Source organism: Platalea leucorodia (genome assembly GCF_965183815.1).
Source record: "Platalea leucorodia genome assembly, chromosome: 2".
In the NCBI taxonomy this organism is placed as follows: Eukaryota; Metazoa; Chordata; class Aves; order Pelecaniformes; family Threskiornithidae; genus Platalea; species Platalea leucorodia.
Genome location: NC_138824.1, coordinates 66185131 through 66208636, shown reverse-complemented (window position 1 = coordinate 66208636; position 23506 = coordinate 66185131). Strand labels below are relative to the sequence as shown.

Here is a 23506-nt window from a genome sequence, read left to right as displayed (position 1 = left end):
GAGGCATCTGTTTTTCTGGGTGTAGAGTTACTTACGCTGGGTAGGGCTAAGGGTTTCCTGGCTTGCTTTATGCTGGGTTGCAGAAACGAGGCTTTTGCGCTTCGCTTTGCGGGTCCACTCTTGCGGTTTCATTGAACAAGGCCCCGGCAAAATCCCTGGGTTATGAAATATTTCCTCTCTGTCGGGTCCCGGACAAGAGACGGCATCTGCAGAGCCAGAAAAGGAAGTCCTTGCCTTATAGAGAGCGCTCCCGGTGTGACACAATGGCTGATATAAAGTGTGGGGGCAGCTGAGCTGAAGGCAAAGGAACAAAGGAAGATCGAGGTTCGGTGGCTGTCTCGGACAAAAAGAAAGCGGAAAGCGTCTCGGGGATGGATAAATTTAAGGCTGCGCTTGTGCTGGCGGCGGTAGGGGATGCTCTCGGTTATCGCAATTTCTCCCGAGAAAACAATGCCTTAGGTGCAAAAATCCAGCAGGAGCTGAAGGAAATCGGAGGGCTTGAGAACCTGGTGCTCTCTCCCGACAAGTGGCCAGTAAGTGACAACACGCTCATGCACATGGCTACAGCAGAGGCTGTCATCACAGGTAGGTACGCCGGGACTAGCGAACGCAACCTGGAAAGGAACGAAACTATCGAGCTGCTGCGTTTCTTAGAATAAGGCTGAGTGCTTGGGAAGTCACGAGAAAGCGTGTCAGAAGTGCTGCTTATGTGAATGATAATGTGCATTAGCTTGTCTCCTCCACGAGTGTAACCTTGCGACCATCACACAAACTGGGGAGTTTTGATTTCTTGAGTGTGGAGGGGTTCTCCCTCTGTTTTCCCTAGATTTATACAGTTGGTTAAAGCTTAAAGACTAAAATGCCACATGTCCAGCATAAAAAAAAATAATTGCTAAGTGGATTATCTGTATGCTGGACTATGTCAGGGAATAATATACCCACTAGAAATTCTTCTGTAGAAGATAAGAGCTCTTCTAAGTGCATTTTTAACATGTTTGTGTCCAGAACTCCAGGCTGGAGTAGAGTCACCTTAATACCTTTTCCAGGCTAAAATCACTAACGCTGTCTCCTCTTTGCTGCCCCTCGGGCAAAGGGTTCCATCTGCAAGGCCAGAAAGGGAGCAATTTGCTTTCTAAGGAGAGCTCTGTCTCTTTAGTCCAACAAATACTCTAACATACTATGTTTACAATAAAATCTATCAGAATAGTGGAAGTTGTTAATAGATGTCTTCAAAAATCACAATTGTTTGAGAGAGAACATTTGGTTTTTCTTAAGGTAGGAATAGCCTTTTGGAAGATGCAATGATATTTATATCGACACCCTACCCATTGCACTAGAGCTTTCTGAGACGGTCAAGACTGTCATCAAAAGTACACCAGAAGACAGTGACCATTCAGCAATATTTTGCCTCTGCAGAACAAATCACATTTTTTAATCTCTGTAAAAATATTCCTGATTTTTCTCAATGCGTGTAACACAGGATAACTAACAGTAGCAGAAATTCACAATGTAGCTAAGTATCCTTCACGTCAATGAAATTTCCCTTGTGCTTCTGTTTCACCACTTTATCTGCCTGCTTCCAATCATCTGCTCTAAATTTAGTACGTAGAGCTCAGTTGAAGAGTGTGTTGGACACTTCATGCTTGGCTATTAGCTAACCAATGGTTTAAGGGGTAGCTAATACACTAAAGATAAGGGCAAGATGTCAGCCTATCAAGAAAAAAGATGACTAATGTATTTCTGAATATAGGCAATGATTAAATACGTATCATATGTTTCTTGCTTATTGAACTCTCTAAAACCATAACTTCTGGGTAATCAAGCCAGTTAGACTAACAGTAAAATAACAAATCTTATTTCTTAGATATAGCAGGAGCACTGTGGCTCTAAAGAAAAAAAGTCTCAGCTATAATTCCCATCAGCTGTTTTATTCCTACACGCTCATCTCTTTAGCCTGATCAGACAAGCTTTTTAAAAAAGGTGCTTTTATGGGCTGGCAAGAAAGCAACAAGCTGGTGTGGGGAATTTGAGTAAGAAATCTTCATTTCATAGTAACATTGGTGAACAGGGGAAAGCCAGTCCTTCTCTCTGCTTCCCACAAGGGAAACTGCTCCTGCCCACAGCAGTGTCTCCTTCTGGCAAGGGGAACACAAAAAAGCCACTGGGCTTGGTCACGGCCGAGCCCGCGTGCAGAATCACCCAAGTCAACAGAGTGAAGCTAAAGGCCAACATGGGTCTGTGGGGCTGAAGGCCCCCGGGGACCTGCCTTCCTTGTGTAGCAGGGAGCCCTTGCTGCTGCGTAGACTGAGATTTTAAAGAATATATTGGGTGCCTGGAACATTACCAGATGGAGGGAGGATAAGCAATAAGAATATTCCTGTCCCTCACTGCCCTGCTCCCCACGCATCCCGTTCACCTGGCTGGCTGCCCGCTGGCTGCAGGCAGCATCCCCTGGGCGCACACCTGCAGGTGCACGCAGGATGCTTGCAGGCTGGGTGGGACATGCCCAGGGCTTAGGCTTGCCGTGAAGTCCCATCCCCAGGGCACTGCCCCCGGGGGAGCTCCCAGGCTGAGGCTGCGGCAGCAGCCAAGCGTGAGGTGGAGGTTTGCACTGAGGACGAAGGCAATTCTCACTCAGGAAGGCGATTTTGGCCAGCACTTTGCCGGCTGCGTGGATGACATCCCGTGAGGGCCACGGCCAGAAGAAGTGGGGGCTGCGGGCGCTGCTGCAGACTGAGCTGGCGCTCCCCAAATCCACCATGTGCACAGACTGAAAGTTTGATCCCGCAATGGAGGATAAACGAAACGTCTACTTCCAGCAGGAATCTGCCCCATAAGGGAGGAACCGACCCAGCATCATCAAAAGCAGGGGAATCAACCCTGCAATGAGGAAAGCCTTTTCCTCTCTGACTTAAACACGGGTTTAAAAAAAATAAGGGTTCATTTCTAAAGAAGGAACCCATCCTATTGACTTGACGGCTGAGACGGCAGCCTAGCTCCAGGTGTGGGAACTGTGGTGGACTCAGGCAGCCTGGAGCTGCTGGACCACAGGGACTCTGGCTCTGAGGACAAGCTGCCTGTGGGCGGTAAATCGTGCTCCTGGCTCCCATCCAGATAAACTGACACCTGATTCCTAAATCTGGAAAGAGTCGGCAGCTTGAAAGTATCTTGTTCATCTAGGGTTGTATGTGGGATGGCCAGGGTAATGGATAGGGTGGGTTTTTATCTGAAAGGAGGGGAATCTTGGTTTTACCCTGCATCTTCTTTATTCACCTGCCTGCCTAACTGGTACTTTCGAGTGGCTCTGGCTTATAGGGCTCCAAACTTTCCCTTAAGTTAAACCTCTCCTGTGGATTTCAAGAAATCACCAATCTTTGACAAAATGAGGATATTTTCAGAACTTCCCCTGCTGTGTCATTCAACCTGTGAGTCAAGCCAAGTATTAAATGGGTTTCTCAAAGTGCATAGAAAAGATATAAATGGACAAATCCCGACGGCCTCCTCAGTTCCCACTGATTACACAACTGTAATAGATGCCGGTGGCATCTTTTCCTTGGCAAGAGCTGAGGGCAGGGCTCTTCAAGCCCAACAAGACGCAGCAGCAGCCGAGAGAAGCAGCTATACTGAAGAAACAGTATATGTTTAACAGGGGAAAGGGTCGTCCTTAGGCAAGACTGTAAGCCTTAGGAAAAATAACCAATAAACAGATATTGCTAGTGAACTTATTCCAGAAAGACATTTACCTGCTGGAAATACTACAGACTGTAGGGATTTGCTACTCTTACTGATCTTTATAATCATTTTTATAAAAGCTTGCTGTTCTGGTTACTGTACTGACAAAAGATATAGGGATTCCTGCATGAAAGACCTACAAATTTTAGACAAAATAAATATAAAATACAGATTAAAAATAAGGTCACTAACTTGCTTTTGTGTTTAATCATCCATACTTCTTTAAAATAATTCAGTGGTAATTTTAAAAAAATAGGCTTTCATTTTTAAATTGGGTTCATGTCTGCAAATGATGGCAAAGGCACGGGCTGAGCCTGGCAGGGCTGGCTGCACGCACACACCCAGACCCCACAGCGGCAACACTCTCACCTTACAGTTAGACACCTCTGTAAATACTTCACACCACAGAGCCTAAATAAAGCCCCTGAGCAGCTACTGTTGACGAAGAGAATGCCTTCATCTTCCTGATTAAAGGAATTAAAAGTGGAAAGGAAAGCAGGGAAAGATGAGAACAGAGAGATGAGGCTGTTGTCCCTCCAGCCCACTCTCATGGTGTGTAAAAATGTGTTGACAGGGGCACGAGAAACACGACTCAGTGTATCGGAAGAAGAAATAGGAACGTTTCTTAAATGCATAGTGAGCTTGCTTGTTTGTTTTCAGGGCTCTCTTGCTCTTCTGCCTTCACACAGCAACCTTCTCTTCCCTCCTCTGAGCAGATTACTGGTGTTTAGAAGACCTGTACCGGGAGCTGGTAAAACGCTACGTGGATGCTGTTGACAAGCTCTCGGGGAGGCGGCCAGACCCTGCTACCATCGAAGGCTGCAGGGAATTAAAACCAGACAACTACCTTCTTGCTTGGCACACACCATTCAATGAAAAGGGTATGGTACCGCTTTCCATTTATAGATCCTGGCTTGAATAATGCCTGCTTTCAGCGTTTGTGGCTATATGGGAATTGTTTCCTTTTCCCCCCTGACATCAAAGACTACTACCCCTGAAACGTTTCCATGTTTGCCTGAGGATGGCAAGAGGTCTGCCAGGAATTCCTTCTGTAGGGCACTATGTCCTCTCGTAAATGAACCCTTCCCTCTTTAACATCTATTTAAAGAGACTTTGTTCTTGGCTCTGTGCCTCTGGGTCCAGATCTTTGCCCTTGAGTTTAATGGTTATTTCAAGAAATATTTTCTGCCATTTTTCATTTAAATGTTTGTAGTCTTGGATCTCTTTAGTGATGGCAGATCTGAAACAAAAAGCCAAGCCTGTGAAATGCTCTATGCACCAATGTGTTCGCCGGAGGGAAAGCAGAGACTTTCTCCAGGTGGATCCCCTGCTGACTGTTTTGCTGAGAATCCCTAATATTCCTAGCCCTGTTTCCCTACCCATGACCCTCTCTTTCTTTCTCTTTATGATAATTTCATTTTATGATCAATTGAATTTCTGCTTTAAGTTAAATAGCATGCATGCAGCTATGTGCACATACATACGCATATACCCATACCCATACAGTGCAATTAATCTTGAAAGACTGTAGAGGCACCACATCACCAGAGGAGGTAGACCTGGACAGCCACAAGATGATGGCAGCCCACACAGACGTTGCGCTGTGTCGGTGTGATGCTCTATCACTGCAGCACATATCGGCACCGCTTAACGGCGTTGCATACTGATGCAATATCGTGGCAAAGACCTGGTGGCACAATGCCATGGCTATTTCTGGGTCTCTGCCGCCTGTTTTCTCTGATACAAAAAGCATCCCTCATTCAGCCCCCACTCCTCACAACAGCTGCTGGGAGGGAAAAGGATCCCCTCCCCATTTATTCTGCCCACCCCACTATTAGCCAGGCAGATCTGAGAAAGTGCCCCTTTGGCACTTGTCATATGTTTTCTGATGGACAGTGAGCAAAATTTGGTCAAAATAATTGTGGGAGCTGCTGCTGGCCCTGAGCAGCTCTCAACACCTCCAGCAGTGGAGCACAGCTGTTCCCTGGCCCATTGCTGTGTTGGAGCTACATCTCTTCTTTTAGCCTTCCTCCTCCCCAGCTTTCCATGACGAACTATTTGCTTTTGGGATACTTTGGGCTAGAAGGATCTAAAATGAATTCCTGCCTCAAGATCTGGCAGCTAAAGCCCACCTTCTCCATCTGGTCTGACAAATATCATCCTGAACGTCTCAAGAAGCCTTTTTTTTCACCCTGAGAGGAAAAGAACCAGTGACCTGAGGTGGAGATGTTCAGCCTACCGTGGGACCTGACACTGCTATGGACATAATTAACTTACTTCTTAATGGAATTTTCACAAATTTCTTCTGGAAGCAAAAACTTGCCATGGACGTTGAATGCCTGGCAGTCGGATGATATCTTGAATGGGCTGGAACCAAAATGCTGTTTTCCTGTGGTCATTCTATCTTATCTCACTTCTAGCAAGAATTCATGTACCAGCCTTCAGGGACCAGTGAAATCTTAGCTTAGGTAATTTTGCATTGCTTATAGAACGCTCATCTGCTCAAACTCTCGTGGGTGTAGTCAGAACACTGAGTTCTCAAGTCAAACTGCCCTGTGTGTCTCTTTGCCACCTCATGCCACGCTCATTGCCACACTCATTGCAGAGGTACCTGGATTACGTTAAAGGCTGGTAAGATTCCTGTGACCACCAGAAAACCTGCCCAAGGCTATCTCACACCCTCCATTTTAAGAGCTTGTTTCCAATTTATGATGTTGATAAGCTCAAGGCTAAAATTTTCACTGTTGAGTGTTTGCCTCCATTGTTTGTCAGCATTTATTTAAAGTTTTGATGCAGATGAGTCTGCTGTTTCTGAGACATGGTAAAAATGTTTTGTTCCTTGCCAAAAATTCAAATTGTTCAGAAGAGAATCGCTGATGTTTCAGAGCTGGAACTGAAATCTGAGTAAGGTGGTACCCCTTGAGCCAGAGATGTGCCTTCGGAGCCACTGCGAAAGGCCAGTCAAATGGTAGCTTGGCTTTACCAGTATTGTGTGTATTTCAGGCTGAGGCTGCAGCATCCAAGGAGGTCTTTATTTGCAGCTACTGGAGCAGCTGCTGGGCTTCCTAGTAGCACTTGAGAACAGTGCGTTTTTGCTGGTGGCATTGGTAGAGGAGCATGAGGAAAAAGTGTGAGTTAAATGCAGAAAGTTGGGGAGCAAAAATGAAGAGAAGGGTAAGCCACAGATGGGCAGGAGATAAAGGGGCCAGGCTCTAAGTTCTCATGCAGAACAGTCCATAGTCACAAAAGACACATCCTCTTCAGGGCTTAGCAGTCATTAAGCTGATCTTTATTATTCTATGGATGTCGAGTGAAGAAAAGCACACTGAGGTATTACATACTATAAGAGAATAATGTAGCACGTGAATGAAAATGATGTAATAAGTGTCAACACAGCTTTTGTGACAAGAAGTCACACCTCAGAATTCTATTAGAAAGCTCATGAAGTAGCCAAGAAACAGGAGGAAAAAGGAGGCACTGTGAAGATGGTCTATTAGGATTTCCAAAAGACTCTCAACAAGGTCGCTCACCAAAGGTGCTGAGTGATGAGGCACTAAGTTGCTACAGGATGACAGAAAGGTCCTCCTGAGGATAGACAACTGGTTAAAAGACAGTAAATGAAGAGCAGGAGATTGCAGTCTGTCTGGACCTCTGCTGTTCAACATGTCCACAAACTATCTGGAAATGCAAGTGCATAGTGGGTCAGCAAAGTCAAAGATAATACGGTGCAGAGTTGTGTAAGATGCTCACAATGATGAGTAACTGTGTGACACAGTAGCAGAACCAAATGCAATGCAGATAAATGAAAAGTCATACTTGAGGAGGGAGGGGAAATCCTAATTTTATATACATAGTTGCAGTTGCTGATTCAGCTGCCGTTCAGGGAAAGGATCGTGGAGCTACAGTAGTTCTACAAGAACGTTGCTTCAGTGCCAGAAAGCAAATAGGTTGTTAGAAGTGACTCGGAAAGGAACAGAGAACAAAACACAAAACATGTTTGCACCAGTGCACAGCTCCATAGCTGCTGTTTCTCAATTACTGCATATAATCTGGTCCCTCTCTCCCCCCAAAACGATGTACAAGAACTAGAAAGGATATGAGGAAGGATGGTTGGATTAGTAAAAAACTGCTTCCATAGGCTGTGATGTCTGAGACAGTACGAGAGTGAGCTGTAAAGTCATAGATAGATAGCTTGGAGAACGTGACTAGGGACAGAGAAAACCCACTGTCTCCTCCAGCACAGGAACAAAGGACTTCAAATGAAACTGGCAGGTCATGAGTTCAAAGCAAGCAAAAAGGAGGACTTCTTCATGCAACACCTAATGAAGCTGCACAACTATTTTCCAGTGTCAATTTGCAGATGCTACAGTTCATGTGGGTTCAAAAAAGAGCTGGGCAAATTCACCTAAGGAAAATCCTTCAAGGGTTATTAAGCAGAAAGACAAATAGCCAGCTGCCCCTTGGATCAGGGACCCAATTGTCAGTAGCTTCATTAGTACAAAGGGGTAGCATCATTGTACTTTTACTCTTTCTTAAGTATCCTCTCCGCTGGCCACTGTCAGACAGGGTCAGTTAGGTCGAGATTTGAGCTATGTTCTTACACATGTCTCAACCCTTGCGTGGACTAGTCTCGCTGTCCCTTACTTCATTGATTCAAATGGTAGATGCTGAGACATGGGAGCTAACAGCTGCTAATCTCCTGAAGCCCTCTCTAGACTTAATGGTACTCTACATGATGGAATTTTTTGTTACTGAGTTTGCTTGTCTAATTCTGCAGAAGGTTTTAATATAACTTCCTAGACCAGAGGAACACAATGAAGTTGCAAAGGCAAGCACCTTCAGACCAACAGTGAGATTACTGTAGTGCATCCTCCACTTTGGATATACTAAGAGATGTTATTTAATTAGCAGCTCTGTGTGGCACAACACCCTTCCCTCTTGGATCACCAGCATGGATTGTGTCCTTTGGAGGAACCAGGACTGCGTAGTGACGAAGACTCCGCCATGAAGCAGCAGATGGTTTAATGAAGAGTTTGGTCTCGCAAGCAGGAGAAGATATGTTCTCCCAGTTAAGCTGACCGGTGCTCTGGAAGTCTGGATTTCTTTCCTGACTCTTCCTTGTGGTTTCTATGTGATTTGTGGGATAGACAGAGTTTTATTGGCTCTTGGCTCCTTAGTAACCAGGCACTACAGCTGCAGCATATACGAGGTACAGAAGCAAACACACCATTTGCAGGACAAGTCTCCAGCCTTTTCATCAGGAGCAGCAGCCAAAGGTGTCCTGGAGGGGGTCTCTCTCACTAGGATCAAGAAGGCTAGCAAGGAGGAAGCAAGCTCTGAGCTTGCGGGGAATAAAATGATATTTTGCAAAGCCTTTCATATCACATTTATCAGATGTTTGGCCTTTTTTAGACTGCCCTTGGTTGTTAAACCCATTGGAAGAGTTATTGCATGCAAAATTTGCACATTGGACTCTGAGGAGGAAGGGAAGAAATGTCTTCAGCTAACTAATTAGATCACCTAACCAGGGCAATCACTCAGGATATCTGCCCTCTGGGGAGAAGAAGAGCTCTGAGAGAGAGAGAAATTCAGATTGGTCTGTGTTGCACCTGCAGATGCCAATGGGTGGCTTATGTTAGTGTTACACTTCGGCTCAGGCACGTACTTTTGAAGCAAATCTTCCTTCCGCCCCCACTGCCACATTTTGATAACACTCGTGATCTTAGGACACCTGGGCTGAAGTCACTTGGGATCACATTAAACAGCAAGCAGTGCTCCAGGAGAGCTCTGGTGCTCTGCAGCCACAGCGGGCACAGCCCAGGGGAGTAGCCGAGGGCTCCTCTGAAGATAGGTGACTAAAAGCCCTGACCCTGGCTCCTTGGCACCTGCTGCTTCAGTTCACTCTGGCCCATGAATTGCTCCTACTAACCCATCGTACTGGCTAATGGAGATACAGCCTTTCTCCATGCTGCCTGTCTGGGAAAAACAGGGAGACTGTGCTCCTATTGCAGGTTCCACAGATGCTAAAATTAGGTGGCATAAATATGCCCCTTATCTTCCAGGGACCAAGTAGAGAAATGCTGATTGCTCTCAACTGTACCCAAGGTCACTGGGAAGCGTGATTGAGCAAAGACAGTGCTGAAAAATGCCAAGTACTTTGAAAAATCGAACCCTATCCATCTCAGGGTGGGTGCCTGCAATGAGTTAATGCTTTTTTTGGGCATTGGCTCACCAGCTGCAAAGAGGAGATATAATCACTTCACTGGTGCTTTGTGAAGACAAGCTCATTAAAACTTCTGTGGGATCCTGATATTACTGTGATAAGTACTGCAGAGAAACTCATTAGCAAATTTAACTCTCCATTCAGTGAAGTGTTTAAAAGTTGAACACCCAGGATCATGCACTCAGTGCTGAGGATTAAAAGAAATACTGAATTAGCTGATCAATAAATAAACTCCGTGCTGCACAAGGCAGAAGTTCCCAAGACCAAGCTCAGTAAGTGCAGGCTGTACCGCAATGAGTGTGCACACAAGCACTGACTTCAGGTCACACAGGAAACCTCAGTTCTGACATTGCCTAACTTTGAAGGATTTGGCTCCATAGCCTTTAGTTTCTTTTTGGACACGTTATTTTTGTATGTAGCAGAAACTATTTTGTGAACTACCTGTGGGGCTTTCTAGGATGAAACATGCATTAAAACTGTAAGATCAACTGTGGTACTCATAGAAAGTGTTTTAATTGTGTGCTTTCAGCATGAAGACTGCTAAAATAAGGGCATAGTAAAAGCGTATCATCTGTTTCTCAAACTTCTGTTTCTAGTGCTGACACCTGGAACAAGCAAAACAGTGGTGTCAGCCAAGAATGAGTAAAGATGGCGTGAGAGTTTGAATCAAAAAAGTGCTGTGAAAAAGAGAGCACGCTGCTTCCTGAACCCGCTATGCTCTTCATAGCACTTGAGAATAATTGGAATATACCTGCAAAACCAGAATGACTGTGTAGAAGCAAAAGAAACTTTCAAAACTTGTAACTCGCTTCGTATGCTAATTTCCCATTCCCTGGGGAGTTCCCACAGATGAGCTGAATTAATAAAATGTGCTTGTTTCGCATTTTAGCAACATATTTGTGTATCATTAGTCTTCTTCTAAATGCTTGGCATTATCTTTTTACTTTAGGTTCTGGATTTGGAGCATCCACAAAAGCCATGTGTTTAGGGATGCGATACTGGAAGCCAGAAAGGCTGGAGTCACTTATCGAAGTGAGCATTGAATGCGGACGAATGACTCATAACCATCCTACAGGTAATGTCCGCTGATGTATCGGCGCGCTGACGTTCCTAAGGCTGCTTTTCACTTCTGTGGGGACTAACGCGGCTCCTGTGAATTCACCTGGTTAACTGCTTTGCAGACTCCAAGGCCTTGGTTTGAATTTTGCTTGGATAATATATACATGTATATATTACTTATATAGGCTGATATATATTTGCACGTATATTATGCAGACAGCAAGCTCAGGCATAGGAGTTTTCCCTCCTAAAATCCCAATAACTAAACACAACCTGTCTTGTCCAAAGCGTATTCATGTCACTTGCCCTGATTAAATTTTAGGATTCATGTACATCTAGATGACTCAGTGTTATCATGCAAGTTTATGGTTCAGGGGATAATAACATTTTTCTCTTGACAGGTTTTGTCATATCCAATCACTGTAGGTAAAGGTAGAAAGCCAAAACATCTAACTCCACATATTTTAGGACACAATCTGAAACATTCTCTAAACAAAACATAAATAAGTAGATTTAATGCTGTTTTGAATATTCAGGTCTGTCATTCCAATAATTTTATGCTACATAAGCATGTATTCATTCTGTCTGCTTTAAACAGCAATAAATAAAACCATAATGAATGGTGACATGTTCAACACACTCAGTGCTCTGAAGCAGTCAGAAAAGCCATCAGGATGGCATAAAATTGGAGGAAAAGAATTCAAAGCAAAGCAGAAAATATCATTAAGCCCATATATAAAGTCCATGGTGCATTAGCAGCAGTAAGACTGCTTGCAGTCTGGGTCTCCCACTTCAGAAAGGACTTACTAGAGCCAAAAAAGGTCAGCAAGGAGCATCCAAGTTGTCAAACACCTTCCATACAGGGAGAAATTACATCCAGAAGGAATTTTCAGCTGGGAAAAGAGACAAGTGGCATGGCGAGGAGGCAGGGAGGCGAGGGGTGGAAGGGCCACCATGGACCTCACTCCCATCCCGAAAGGTGCCAGGGAAACGTCAGTTGTGATTCTCATAACTCAAAGACTGAGAAAACCCAACTGACACGTCAGTCAGGACTGAAACAAACAGACAAAGGAAATACTTCCCTGTGTCGTGCTTAGTTAAGCCACAGACCTTGCTGCTCCAGGCAGCTGCAAAGTCCACAGATACGCCTTCGTTCAAAGGGGATCAGGCAAGCGGATGAGAACGGCTGTCACTGTTAAAAGCAATCAAGCTGTGTAATTAAAATTGCCCCTAAGCTAGTGTAGGAGCTCTGGGAAGCAGAGAAGCCAAACCAATTAAGCTCACTCCGTACTGGCATTATTTGCAGAGCCAGAAACCTTGGCTGGGACTTGCTCTCTTGCCCAGTGAAGGGCAGCTATGTGAGGGCTGCTGGGAGCAGAGGGAACAGGGCATTAGCAGCAGGGGGAGGGCGTTACCTGGGGAGCAAGGAGGAAGAGACTGCCAGCCCCCTGAAAACCTTCTGGCACACTCCAGCCCCTACCACCCTCTGGACTGACTCATCCGGCTGCCCCCTGCTAGCTCTTTGCTTCACCCTCCAAACCCTCTGCTGCCACCCTCACGCTGAATGTGGCACTCAAGGATCTTTATGGCAGTTGGGTTAGATGCTGTCTATCTGAGTGAGACCCTTTGAGCTGGCTCTACCTGGTTTTTTTTATCTTTCTGAAAGCATCTCTTCGATTCTGGGTTAGACTTGCCTTTGGCCTGACCCAGTATTGCAGGTCTTATGGCAGAGAGAATGAGTAATTGTCTCATCTGGACTTGTCACTTCCTAAAATAATTTGGTTTTACCTTCAGCGAAACACACGAAGTTCATGCTTATGTCTATGCATGAGTGAACGCTTTTGGACCCGTGCACTGAGAGAAGCACACGCATCAATACTTTGCTCACCTGGGGCTTATTTAAATGACTTGAGTTTTCTTAACCTTCTGTTGCATGTTGCACTGCCTTGGTTTTGTTGCATTTGACAGGCTGCCAAGAGCACAAGCAAATATGAGAAACGAGCCCCTCTGTTTCTGGCGTGATGGAAGTGTTGAGTGCCCATTAACAGAAGTTCATCTTAAGTATATTCATATCCAAAGTGGAAGACGTAGCTAGGCAGGCAGACAGCATGTCCTACTCAGAAAACTGCTTCTTTCCTCTAAGGGGACATGGGCTTGTCCCCTTAGAGGAAAGAAGCAATTGTCCAAGTAAGACATGGACTTGACTCCTTAGAGTAAAATGAGTCAGAAATAGTGTTAGAGCTAACAACCACAGCTCTTGAGCTGGATGACTCTGTAAGCAAGGTGATATAGCTTGTAATCGAATCACTTTGCGCAAGTCAATTATTTCATGTGACTTCCATTAGAAGATTTTCAGTATCACATTAGTGGATGGTGTTTATTTTTGACCCCTACCTCAATTTCTGTCATGTTACACCACTGAGAACAGAAGCTCCCTTCTATGTAAAATAAGTTGTAAACCAACGAGCACCACGCATTAGCCAAGAATCTCAACATGCCGCGAGCCAGCCTGCAAACAGGCAGAGATAGGCTATGTGCATTTGTTAATCTACCCGACAGCCATGAGGCATTCCACTAATGATTTTACGAAGGACATGACAAGGATGGTAAGAGCATGGACTGCACATTGGTAATCATTGTTATCTATGAATTCCAGGCTTTCTAGGGTCCCTATGCACAGCTCTCTTTGTGGCATATGCAATACAAGGGAAACCCCTTGTGCAGTGGGGAAGAGAGATGATGAAGGTTGTGCCGATGGCTGAAGAATACTGCAAGAAGACCATTCGCCACATGGCAGGTAACGTGTCTGAATCAAGAGAGTTGTTTTCTTAAAACTATGTTCAGCTAGAAAGACGCTGAAGAAACGTCACTCCACAGTCTCTCCATGTTGTTACTACCCCCTCTCTCCTGTCTCTGCAGGGTGTCCTGCTTTCTCTGCTCGGACTGTAAGCTCTTCGCAAATGGTGCCACCTTCTTCTACCTTGCGTTAGTTGCCTGGTATATTGGTGGCAAAAATACAAAGAGAAATAGTAATGATAATGCCCTACTGCACCGTTTTATTTTTAGAAAGTCGTCAAAGATTGCTGGGCAGGGGGGAGAGAGGAAATGATATTTAGCAGGTTATTAGGCAAACTGACTGCCGAGATATGAATTATTCAGCTCCCTTCCATCAATTAGCACAGTCCAATATTTTCCATAAGAAAACCCATTGACATTCCTCATGTTGCCAGGAAAAGTTCACCTGCAGACGCCTTCTGACCAAGAGTTAGCTTTTGACCACAAATTCAGACCTGACTTGTTCATTTCTGAACAAATATTTAAGATACAACCTGTTGTATCCTTGTTTTAAAACAACTGAGCATAACACAACTACTGAACTTGATATTCCTGCCTTAGTAATGTATGTGATCTTCAGGGCAAGGGTATTTTAGTCCCCTCTTGCCAGGGAGCGATGCATTTGTAATGGTGAGACCTGCTATGGACAAATGAGTATCATTACATTAAAACATCAAGGAAAGAGTTTTTTCTGTTAGTCTCAAGGGATGGCTGTTGAGAAAGATTGAATTCAATCAAAATTTTTACTCAAGAGCACTCAGAAATGAAGATTTACCCGGGAAGGAAAGCTGCCGCTTTAAAATCTGAAAGGAGCACCAGGGAGCCTTTCTGAAAGACCTCGCATTTTCGTCTGCGCCTCATTGCGCACCAGGATTTTTTTAGCCAAGACCTATGAGGAGCAGGTGCAGGATTAGTGTGAGCGAGCTCCTCTCTGAGTGGCTTTGCAGCAGGTCCCTGTCACTCCACCCCAGCAGGACCTCTCGGCGTGGAGGTATGTGCGTTGGACTCCTGAGGCACGCTCTCCGGCTAGTGTCTGTATTGTTGAGCTTCATCCTATTTTGGTAGCGGGAAAAGTCTCCTGCATTAAAGTTAAGCTCCTTGGCTGGTGAGATGCACTGCAAAGAAATCCTGCCAGACAGAGTCCTCCAGTTTTAGAAAACTCTTTTTTAGCTGCGTTATCCTCTGTGGATAACAAACACAATGTTCGGTCACACAGGGCTCGACTCAGCACCCCTCCCTGATATTCAGTTGCAGTTACTTGCCAGATAGTCCCATGGGCCTGGATGTGACCGTCGTCTCAGGCTGGGCTCAAGGGATGGGGCAAAGCCTTGCTAGGGCTGGCAGCATGGGATTTCTGACCATGCTAAAGGTCCTCCATGCAATTAAAATCTGCAACTGTTTGATCCCTTTGTTTCTGGGCCTGTGCATTGGAATAATCACACTGTTGAGGTGCTGCCCAGAAAACATTCATTTTTGAGGCATTCATGTTTTATAGTCATGGAAGAAATAAGAAAAAAACCACACAGACACCTGTCAGGTGACCTGCATTTCTAAAAGCAGTCTTGTAACTAGCTGATGGAGTGGGTGTCAGAAGTTTACTTCAACCAACAACATTTTTGTTTGACTTTTTTTTTCCTCAAGATGCTCTCCTTGGCGTGATGGCTGTGAGTGCATTTTCACCCTGTTTTTCTAAACACCCTCCCTTTTTTAGGGTTCTAATGAATGGCTTCCTTGTAATCAGGCAAAACTGGGGCATGGACTGAGGAAAAGGGCAGCTGGGCATTCCCAGGCCTACGGGGCCACGTGGTTGAAGGCTCATCCCTGTCTGGGGCTGGGGAATCAGCAACCTTGTGAAAGTATCAAGTCCTACAAGGCAGCTTGGATTTTCTTACATGGAGTTGAACCGCTTTAAAGATCTTAATTGCCAAAGAGGGTCACTTGTATGGCGTTTTAGGAAAAGAAGCAAAATCAGATTACGTCCTTCAGAGAAAAGGTTTGGTTGTGTGCATGCTCCTCAGCCGCTTGCAGCACACAACTGAGCAACCAAGCAGGACAGAGCTAGGGAAAACCAGCGATGTTTAATTTTGTTTTAAATTGTATGCCAATAGTCCCATACTGAACTGCTAGTGTGCCTTGGCATACTTAGCCATCTGGTCCATCTCACTGACTTCTAATTCCTTACCCCATCAGCTTCCCAGGCAGGGTTGCACTCAGGCCTCAGTTCTGCAGATGGGTGGGTATGTGTGCTCAACAGGTCAGTGTGACTTACGCGCCTTTTTAAGCCTTGATAAAAAGGTTGAACGAGAGTATTGGCTTGAAAATGAACTGAATTTAACAGGATTATTTACATGTGCAAAGTTAAACACGATTAGAGGTGCTCTTCCTAAAGTGACAGAAAAAGGAGAAAAAACTGTGGTAATTTTAAAAGGCTTATTTTTATGGGCACAGATAGCAGATGCGGGTATTAGTTATCCTTTTTACTATATTTGATATGTATTGTAATACATGCAAATGGAAATTTTGGCCTTTCCTATCTACCTTTTCCTGAAAGATCGCACAGAAATACTGTGAGAGCAGAACAGAAATACTGGAGAAATTATGTGATTAGAAACTGATAACTGAGGTAGGAGGCAATTTGTGTTTAGGACATGTAAGCATTTTTAGATATTCTTTAATTGTAGTAAAGGAATACCAAAATTGGCATAGAATTGATTTTTTTTTTTCTCTCTTTCTGTTGACTCTTTTCCTTGGAGTGTTCCTTAGTAGTTCTCTAACAAATCTCACCTTAATGTATCTTAGTGTAATTTTAATATATCAAAAAAATAGCACCAGATTCTGAAACTGTTTTCTTCTTTCACATTTTCTGTTTCCAGTCAGATGTCCCACTTCATATTCAAATGCATACTTAGTACATATGCCTGTTTAATGTACGTTACTGTAAAATACCCAGTTTTTCAGGTCAGTCAGTACTGTCATTTTCTTTAAAATGTATTTAAGTAGAACTGAAAATGTTGCCGAGATGAAATACTACATCATTAATTTCTTTTGCATTCAGAATATCAGGAGCACTGGTTTTACTTCGAAGCCAAGTGGCAGTTTTATTTGGAGGAGAGAGAAATCAACGAGGAAAATCAGAATAAACCTGTCTTTCCAGACAACTATGATGCAGAGGAGAGAGAAAAGGTAACTGCAACTTCAGGAAGCGCTCAGAAAGGCTCTGAACTGAGAGGGGTATTTTCAAAAAGAGACACACTGGTATTTTTCAAGTGTTTCCAGTGCCAGAGCAGTCAAGAAGTCTTTATTTTTTTCTAAAATTTCAAGAAAGAAAAAACAATTCCCATCCCTGGCTCAAGTATGTCTTAGTGTAAAGAAGCAGTTGCCACTGGTCCTGGGGTTGCTGCAATGGGAGGAAACAGTGCAGAGAGGCGGGCTTCATGGTCACAGGTGTTGACGCCCAAAGCAGGTACAAAACATAAGCCATGGCTATTTGAGGGTGGAAAAGGCAAACGTCTTGCCGGGGGCTCTCATTGAAGCCTAATGGAGCTGTGGCCCTAGTCCCACAGAAATCCCCCCGGGTACTAGGAGCTGGACTTGGTTATGGTCCTTCGAACAGAAGACAGCTGTCCTAAGCAATTCTCTGCCAAGGCAGGCTGTGCCCAGGCTAGGTTTAAGTGTCTCGAGAGATGGTGTTTCACTATGTCCCATGGGATACTATTTTATAGCATACATGATCTTTCCTTTGCCTCATGACTTCTGGTTATATCTTCTTAACTCAAGAGGAATAATGTGTCTTCTTCCCTGGTGTTTACAGCTTTCTGATATGTGTTGGCACCTCTCAAAGCTCTCCACTTAGCAGCTGAGCAATAAGTATGTGGTTCTTGTCACCTTTTCTCATAAATCAGTCCTTTTTTCCAGACTATTAAAGCACAGTTCTATTCTGAGAAGTCACTTTGTATATAGGTGCTCATCTACGCAGTGAAAAGTGCCAGTGGTAGGTAGATTGATTGTGGATAATAAGAAATTCTTCACTTTAAACATAAAGAATAGATCTCCTTCCAGTTTTATTTTATTAATTCAGTGCCATGAACTTGTTACTAGTTTTTTCTTCCTTCCAGTTCTACTGGAGTCTTAGCAGAGCTTTACAAGAGATTAAACCCAACAGTATTTCCCTGTGATCATTTCAAGAGAGAACTGCATGAATTCCTCATGCAGAAACAAAATTTACCTTCATTACCCTCGTCCAACTAGTTTGGGCTATTGAGCTATTTATTTTGATGCACAAGAAAGGAAAATGTTGCTTGACCCTCAAACTCTACCAACAACCAGAGATGACACCCTGACAGAAGTCGAGAGACTTAATTTGCTTATAAGCCGAGCGTGTTAATAGCCATGGAAAGAATAAATGAGGAGAAGGTAACCATCCTGCCTGCCTTTTTCCCAGGAGTGCTTTCCTTTGCACTCCCTCCAAGCCACCTGGCCACTTGTGTCTGGCGGTAGAGTCGCTTGCCTTTCTACAGGCAATTAATAAAGCACTGATACCTGGCACCGCTCTTGCCAACGGGTGTATGCATGTTCCTGCTGGACCAGGCGCACCTTTCTGCAGGCACATACCAGCTGCAGGAGATGTGAAAGTGAAGCCCTCAAATGTGGCTTGGATTGATCCGAGTATGTTGCAAAGGCAATTTCCCTCTCTAAAAGAAATTACACCTAAAATGCTAAGCGGCAAAGACCACATTCTGTGTAAGCAGGTATACAGCTTAAACTTGGAGATAACTAGAAATGTGGGGATAAAAGACAAACTACCCCTTCTTGAATGTATAAATACAAGATGGGCTAATGCAGGATAAATCATTTTTCAAGTGATACACATTTGGAACATGTTAGATACACAGCGAATAGGCAGAGACTGCACTGCTCTCGGGGTCAGCCTTACTTCTGCAAACAAATCGCTTGCCCTGCTCGCTTTCCCGGGCTGGACACGAGGTGCAACAAAATGAGAGAAGAATCAAACCAAAGTCATCCAGGCCAATTAGACTCTGAGGATCTTGTCCCCTTAAGATGCAGTTGCTTAAACCAGCACTGTGAAAGGACCCAGAAAGGGAAACAAAATGGAGGGAAAGGGAGTGCTAGCCAGCAGTGGGTCAGCTCCTGGAGGGTCAGAGGCAGCTGTAACTACTGACCACAGGGGTTTACAGCAAGGAGGGGACGTGTGAATTACCTCCAGGGCTTGGCAGCAGCTCAGTGCCTTCAGCAGAGGGAGCCTGTGTTGAGACCCCCATCCAGGCACTCGGAGCTGCCGCTCCTCGCCCGCCTGCCCTAGGGAAGCTGGGCTGGTGCCACACGGCAGGGCTGCACGAAGACGCAGGAGTCAAAAGGGGGTTGCACTTTTGAAATGCTTGAGAAATGCTGTCTTGGTGCAGTTAAGTCCCCAGAGGCTCAGCCCCGAGGACAGCTATCCCTAGCGTAAAGTTTTTTCAGCAAGGCGAGATGACATCAGATGTGTGCAGAGCATCAGCGTTCTTAAGGGCTAAATGGAGTGACACTTGAGCCGCCTGCCTGCATGCCCAGAATAGCACCTCCATGCTTAGTCCTCTTGCCTTTGGTAGTGTTACACATGTGTCAGTTCTGCTCCACCAGCATCCAAACTGCAGCAATAAGGCTGGAAAGTTTGCATGTGTCTGAGGACAGCATAAAGACGTAAATACGCTCTCTAGATTGCAAAAAAAAAAAAAAAAAAAAAAAAAGCAGCAGAGTGCAGCTCTAGTCCAACTCTGCCTTGTTTGATGTATGTGCAGAAAAACCACAACCAAGTATGTAATGGCTGAGGTGGAAGTGAATAGATAGAAATGCAAACCCTTCATACGTGTTGCAGAAGCCAAGACCCAGCCAAGCGGCAGCAATTCAACTTACCATCATGTAACTTACACATAATAAAGCTGCCCATTTCCTTTAAAGGAAGGTATTTTTTACTATAAATTTATCAGTGTTGAGTTAATTTGGGGATTTTGGGCAGAAAAAACTCAGTTCTGGAGGTACCTCCTCTAGAGAAAATCCAGTTTTCCTTTGCAAACCTAGCTGTGGGCTTTAGGGGTTTTTTTCTTCGTTCTTCTCCTGGGTAAGAAATGTTTCTTATATTTGCAAATTATTTTCTTCCTTGTTCATTAAATGCTTGTGGAAAAGGAGAGAAAGGGTTTGGCAAGAAAACGTCAGAGAAGGGTGCTTGAATTCATATAGTCTGAAATTGAGCCCCTAAAGAAATTACTGAATCAGAACTTTTTCACCCCCCATGTAAAACTTGGCTAATTGAAGCATTTGCAAACGTGTGACAGGGGAATTGAGAATATTTCCAAGAGGCAGGAAGAGGACTGACAAAGTAAGTCCTTATCAACACTAATTTTTTAAATAATAAGGAATTTCTGGGGTGTGAACTTGGAATCTATCTTGATCTACTTTTTGGTGTTCTTGGCTTGCTTAAATCAAGCCACGTTCTCGGCCTGCCAAGAACTTGGTGCATTAAGCCGGGGCGCAGGCTTACACCTGCACCTCAGGCATCACCGAGGCTGCGGTAGCTGCTGCTGTGCTGGCTCATCCCGCGCCGCAGGCAGCAGTGCAGGCAACGCAGCTGCCTACTGCCCGTTCCCTGCGAGACGAGCTATTCCCGCCTAGCAGGGGAGAAGCCACCCCGGCGCAGCCGCGTGCCCCGCATCCCCATTTCCAGTGCCCTACCCTGACACCACCGTCTCTCCCGCAGACGTACCGGAGGTGGAGCTCCGAAGGCCGGGGTGGGAGACGAGGCCACGACGCCCCCATGATCGCCTACGACGCCCTGCTGGGCTGCGGCGGGGACTGGACGGAGCTCTGCAACCGCTCCATGTTCCACGGAGGTGAGGGAGAGAGCCCTCCTGGCTGTCGGCTGCCACTGTTGGCCGATCTGCCATGCCGCCTATTATACCTGCACCCCTGGTTTTACCCCCTAAACCCCCTTCTTGCAGTGGTAGCTGCCATGCAATCCATTCACACTGCTTTTCAAATGTTGCTCCATCTAAGTCTCGCAGTTTTGAGACGTGCATGAGAAGTAAATCCAATATGACTCAGTAAAGGGCTGGCATCTTCCCCCACCAAAATGCTAGTGCCTTTGGCAATGCAACCTTTTAACTGCACATAGTGAAACCAAGAGAGCTCACGACCCCTTGCTGCAGGGCCCGGCAAGCACAAACCCGCGGGTTACTGCGTGGAGCATCGGTGCTACTCACCGTGGCTAGATGTTTTAAAACGCATGCAACGCCATGCTGTGCTGTTAGGAAGGAAGGTACGCTCTCCAATCCAGGACATTTGCCATGTAGCAGGGACCCCTGCAACTACTCTTCCCTCCTTTTTTCCTAGTGATGGCTAGCTGCTTGCAAGAACTGTTGTGTTGGAGTGGATTTTCCCCAAACCAAATAAGCTCCTAGCCCAAGGGTGCACACTGCAGAGGCGTCGCCACATCCTTGCCTTGGTGTGGCTCTCTTCCCTAGGCATCCTCACCCGGCAGTGCCAGAGGCAGGACACGAGGTGGTGCAAGGCTTTGGGACTGACCCAACGTGCCCCCACCATGCTCCATTGGCAGTGTAATATTTCCTCCTCTGTGCAGCGTGGTTTTTGGTTGTGTATGTGAAGGTGACTCTAAGAGACCATTGCAATTGTGCTTAAACCTGCAGGAGAAAGCGCGGCTACTGGGTCTATCGCTGCCTGCCTGTACGGCTTGGTTTACGGCCTGAGCAAGGTCCCCAAAGGCTTGTACCAGGACCTGGAACAACGGGAGAGGCTCGAATACTTGGGCGAGAATCTTTACCGACTATCCATGGAGGAAAAGTAAAGCGGTTTCTGCCATTTTCTCTTTCTATAAAGACTATATCAAACCCTGTAGATAACTGACTGACGTTCATAGCGAAGGAACTAGCCGAGAGTTAGTCTGAAAGGCTGTATGTAGATCGTGTGCAAGCAAAGACAGCTGAATTATTCAAGACTGATTAGATTTTTACGGTCTTTGTGTTTTTTTTACAGATGTAGGGATTTCTGAGTATAAAGAGTGCTGCTTAAACCAGTGAGATAATCTCAAATGGAAAAAAATAAATAAAACCTCTTTTGATTGATTTCGGTCTAACTTGCTATAATACCACTTCCTAAACAGCTGTGACCAGTAATTACACATACAAAATTAATTTTCAGAACTAATGCTTTCCTGCAAAACTAATGGTAGTACCCACTTATGGGGATATTCTCTGTATATTTGACAATCCTTTCACCACTGCTGTTCCTCCTTGTTCTCAAATCTAATGTGTCTGTGACACTTGTAAACCTAATGTCTCACGGATTAGCTTTTAATGAACCACTGATCCCTGCATCAGCACTGTGGTGCAAGGTATTGTTACATTAGAAGCTTCCAGAAAAGGAAAAGCCAACACTAAAAATACCCCCAAGGAACAGCAAAGCATCAGTGTGTCTAAAATTTCTGAATTACACTTTATCATTCTTCAGTTTTCAGAACAAAAGGGTTTTTTTAAATATAACTGGCTGAAATATTTGTAAATAAATTAATCTTACACTATTTTCTAAGCATCATTCTTTATTTTTAGCTTGAGCAGATTATATGTTGCTGTATCAGTATCAGAATTTTTGGCTGAGGTCTTGAAGCAGTTGTAATAGGTCAGCAGTCAGGCTGTGATACATTTCACAAGCCTGAGCACCACAAAAACCCCAGGAAGAAAACAGTTACAAATGCTTTACCTTTTTCCTTTTCCCTCTTTCCTTTTTCCTTTTTTTCCTTTTCCCTTTTTTCCCTTTTTCCCCTTTTTTCCTTTTTCCTTGCCTTGCCTCGCCTCACCTCGCCTCACCTTGCCCCACCTCTCCAACTTCAACTTCTTCCTTTTCCCTTTTCCTTCTTTTCTCTTTCTTTTTTTTTCTTTTCCCTTTTCCTTCTTTTCTTTTTCTTTTTCTTTTCCTTTTTCCTCCTTTTCCTTTCTTTTTCTTTTTCTTTTTCATTTTCTTTTTCTTTTTTCCTTTTTCTTTTCTTTCTCTTTCTCTTTCTCTTTCTTTTTCTCTTTCTTCCTCTTTCTCTTTCTTTCTTTTTCTTTTTTCTTTTCTCTTTTCCTTTTTCCTATTTTCCTACCTTCCTTTTTTCTTTTTCTTTTTTTTTTTTATTTTTCAAGAAAACCAACAAACTATGATTCAGTTAAAAGTCGCATATAGCAGACAAAGTAAACAGTAGACCTCGGTGAAGGAGATTCTGATGCACCTGCAGCAGCACGGGCACAAATCTGGAACCCTCAATGAAATGACACAGAAGAAGTGAGTGCAGAATTTATCCCTGGTGTTTAACCTTATGTTTTACCTCAGAAGTTCAGAAACTGAGGTCTACATAGCACTTTCTAATCTTCACCGTGAGTGATTGCCTACGTGGTGTTGGTTTCTCCTATCTTTCTCCAGCTGCTGAACTGCATTTTAAAACGATAGCTAAAAATACATAAGTACTTTCCTACCCCTTTTTCCATGTAAGCAATTGCTGGAATCGTCACTGGGATGCTATGTGGCAGAAAGAGGAGCAGGTGATCCCCGTCATTATGAATAGCAGCCTGCATGACAATATCCATATGAAAAGGTTTTCTGTACTATGAGCTA

General features: G+C 44.6%; 1 protein-coding gene across 1 annotated transcript; it reads left to right on the top strand.

Annotated features, from left to right (window-relative positions):
* Positions 1–371: 371 nt before the first annotated feature.
* ADPRHL1 (ADP-ribosylhydrolase like 1) lies at positions 372–23096 on the top strand (the record flags this gene model as incomplete). Its single annotated transcript, XM_082337910.1, has 8 exons — positions 372–585; positions 4449–4613; positions 10905–11030; positions 13671–13811; positions 16905–17032; positions 20601–20733; positions 21547–21700; positions 23030–23096. 8 exons carry the CDS (start codon positions 372–374, stop codon positions 23094–23096), a joined length of 1128 nt encoding a protein of 375 aa, XP_082194036.1.
* Positions 23097–23506: the final 410 nt, after the last annotated feature.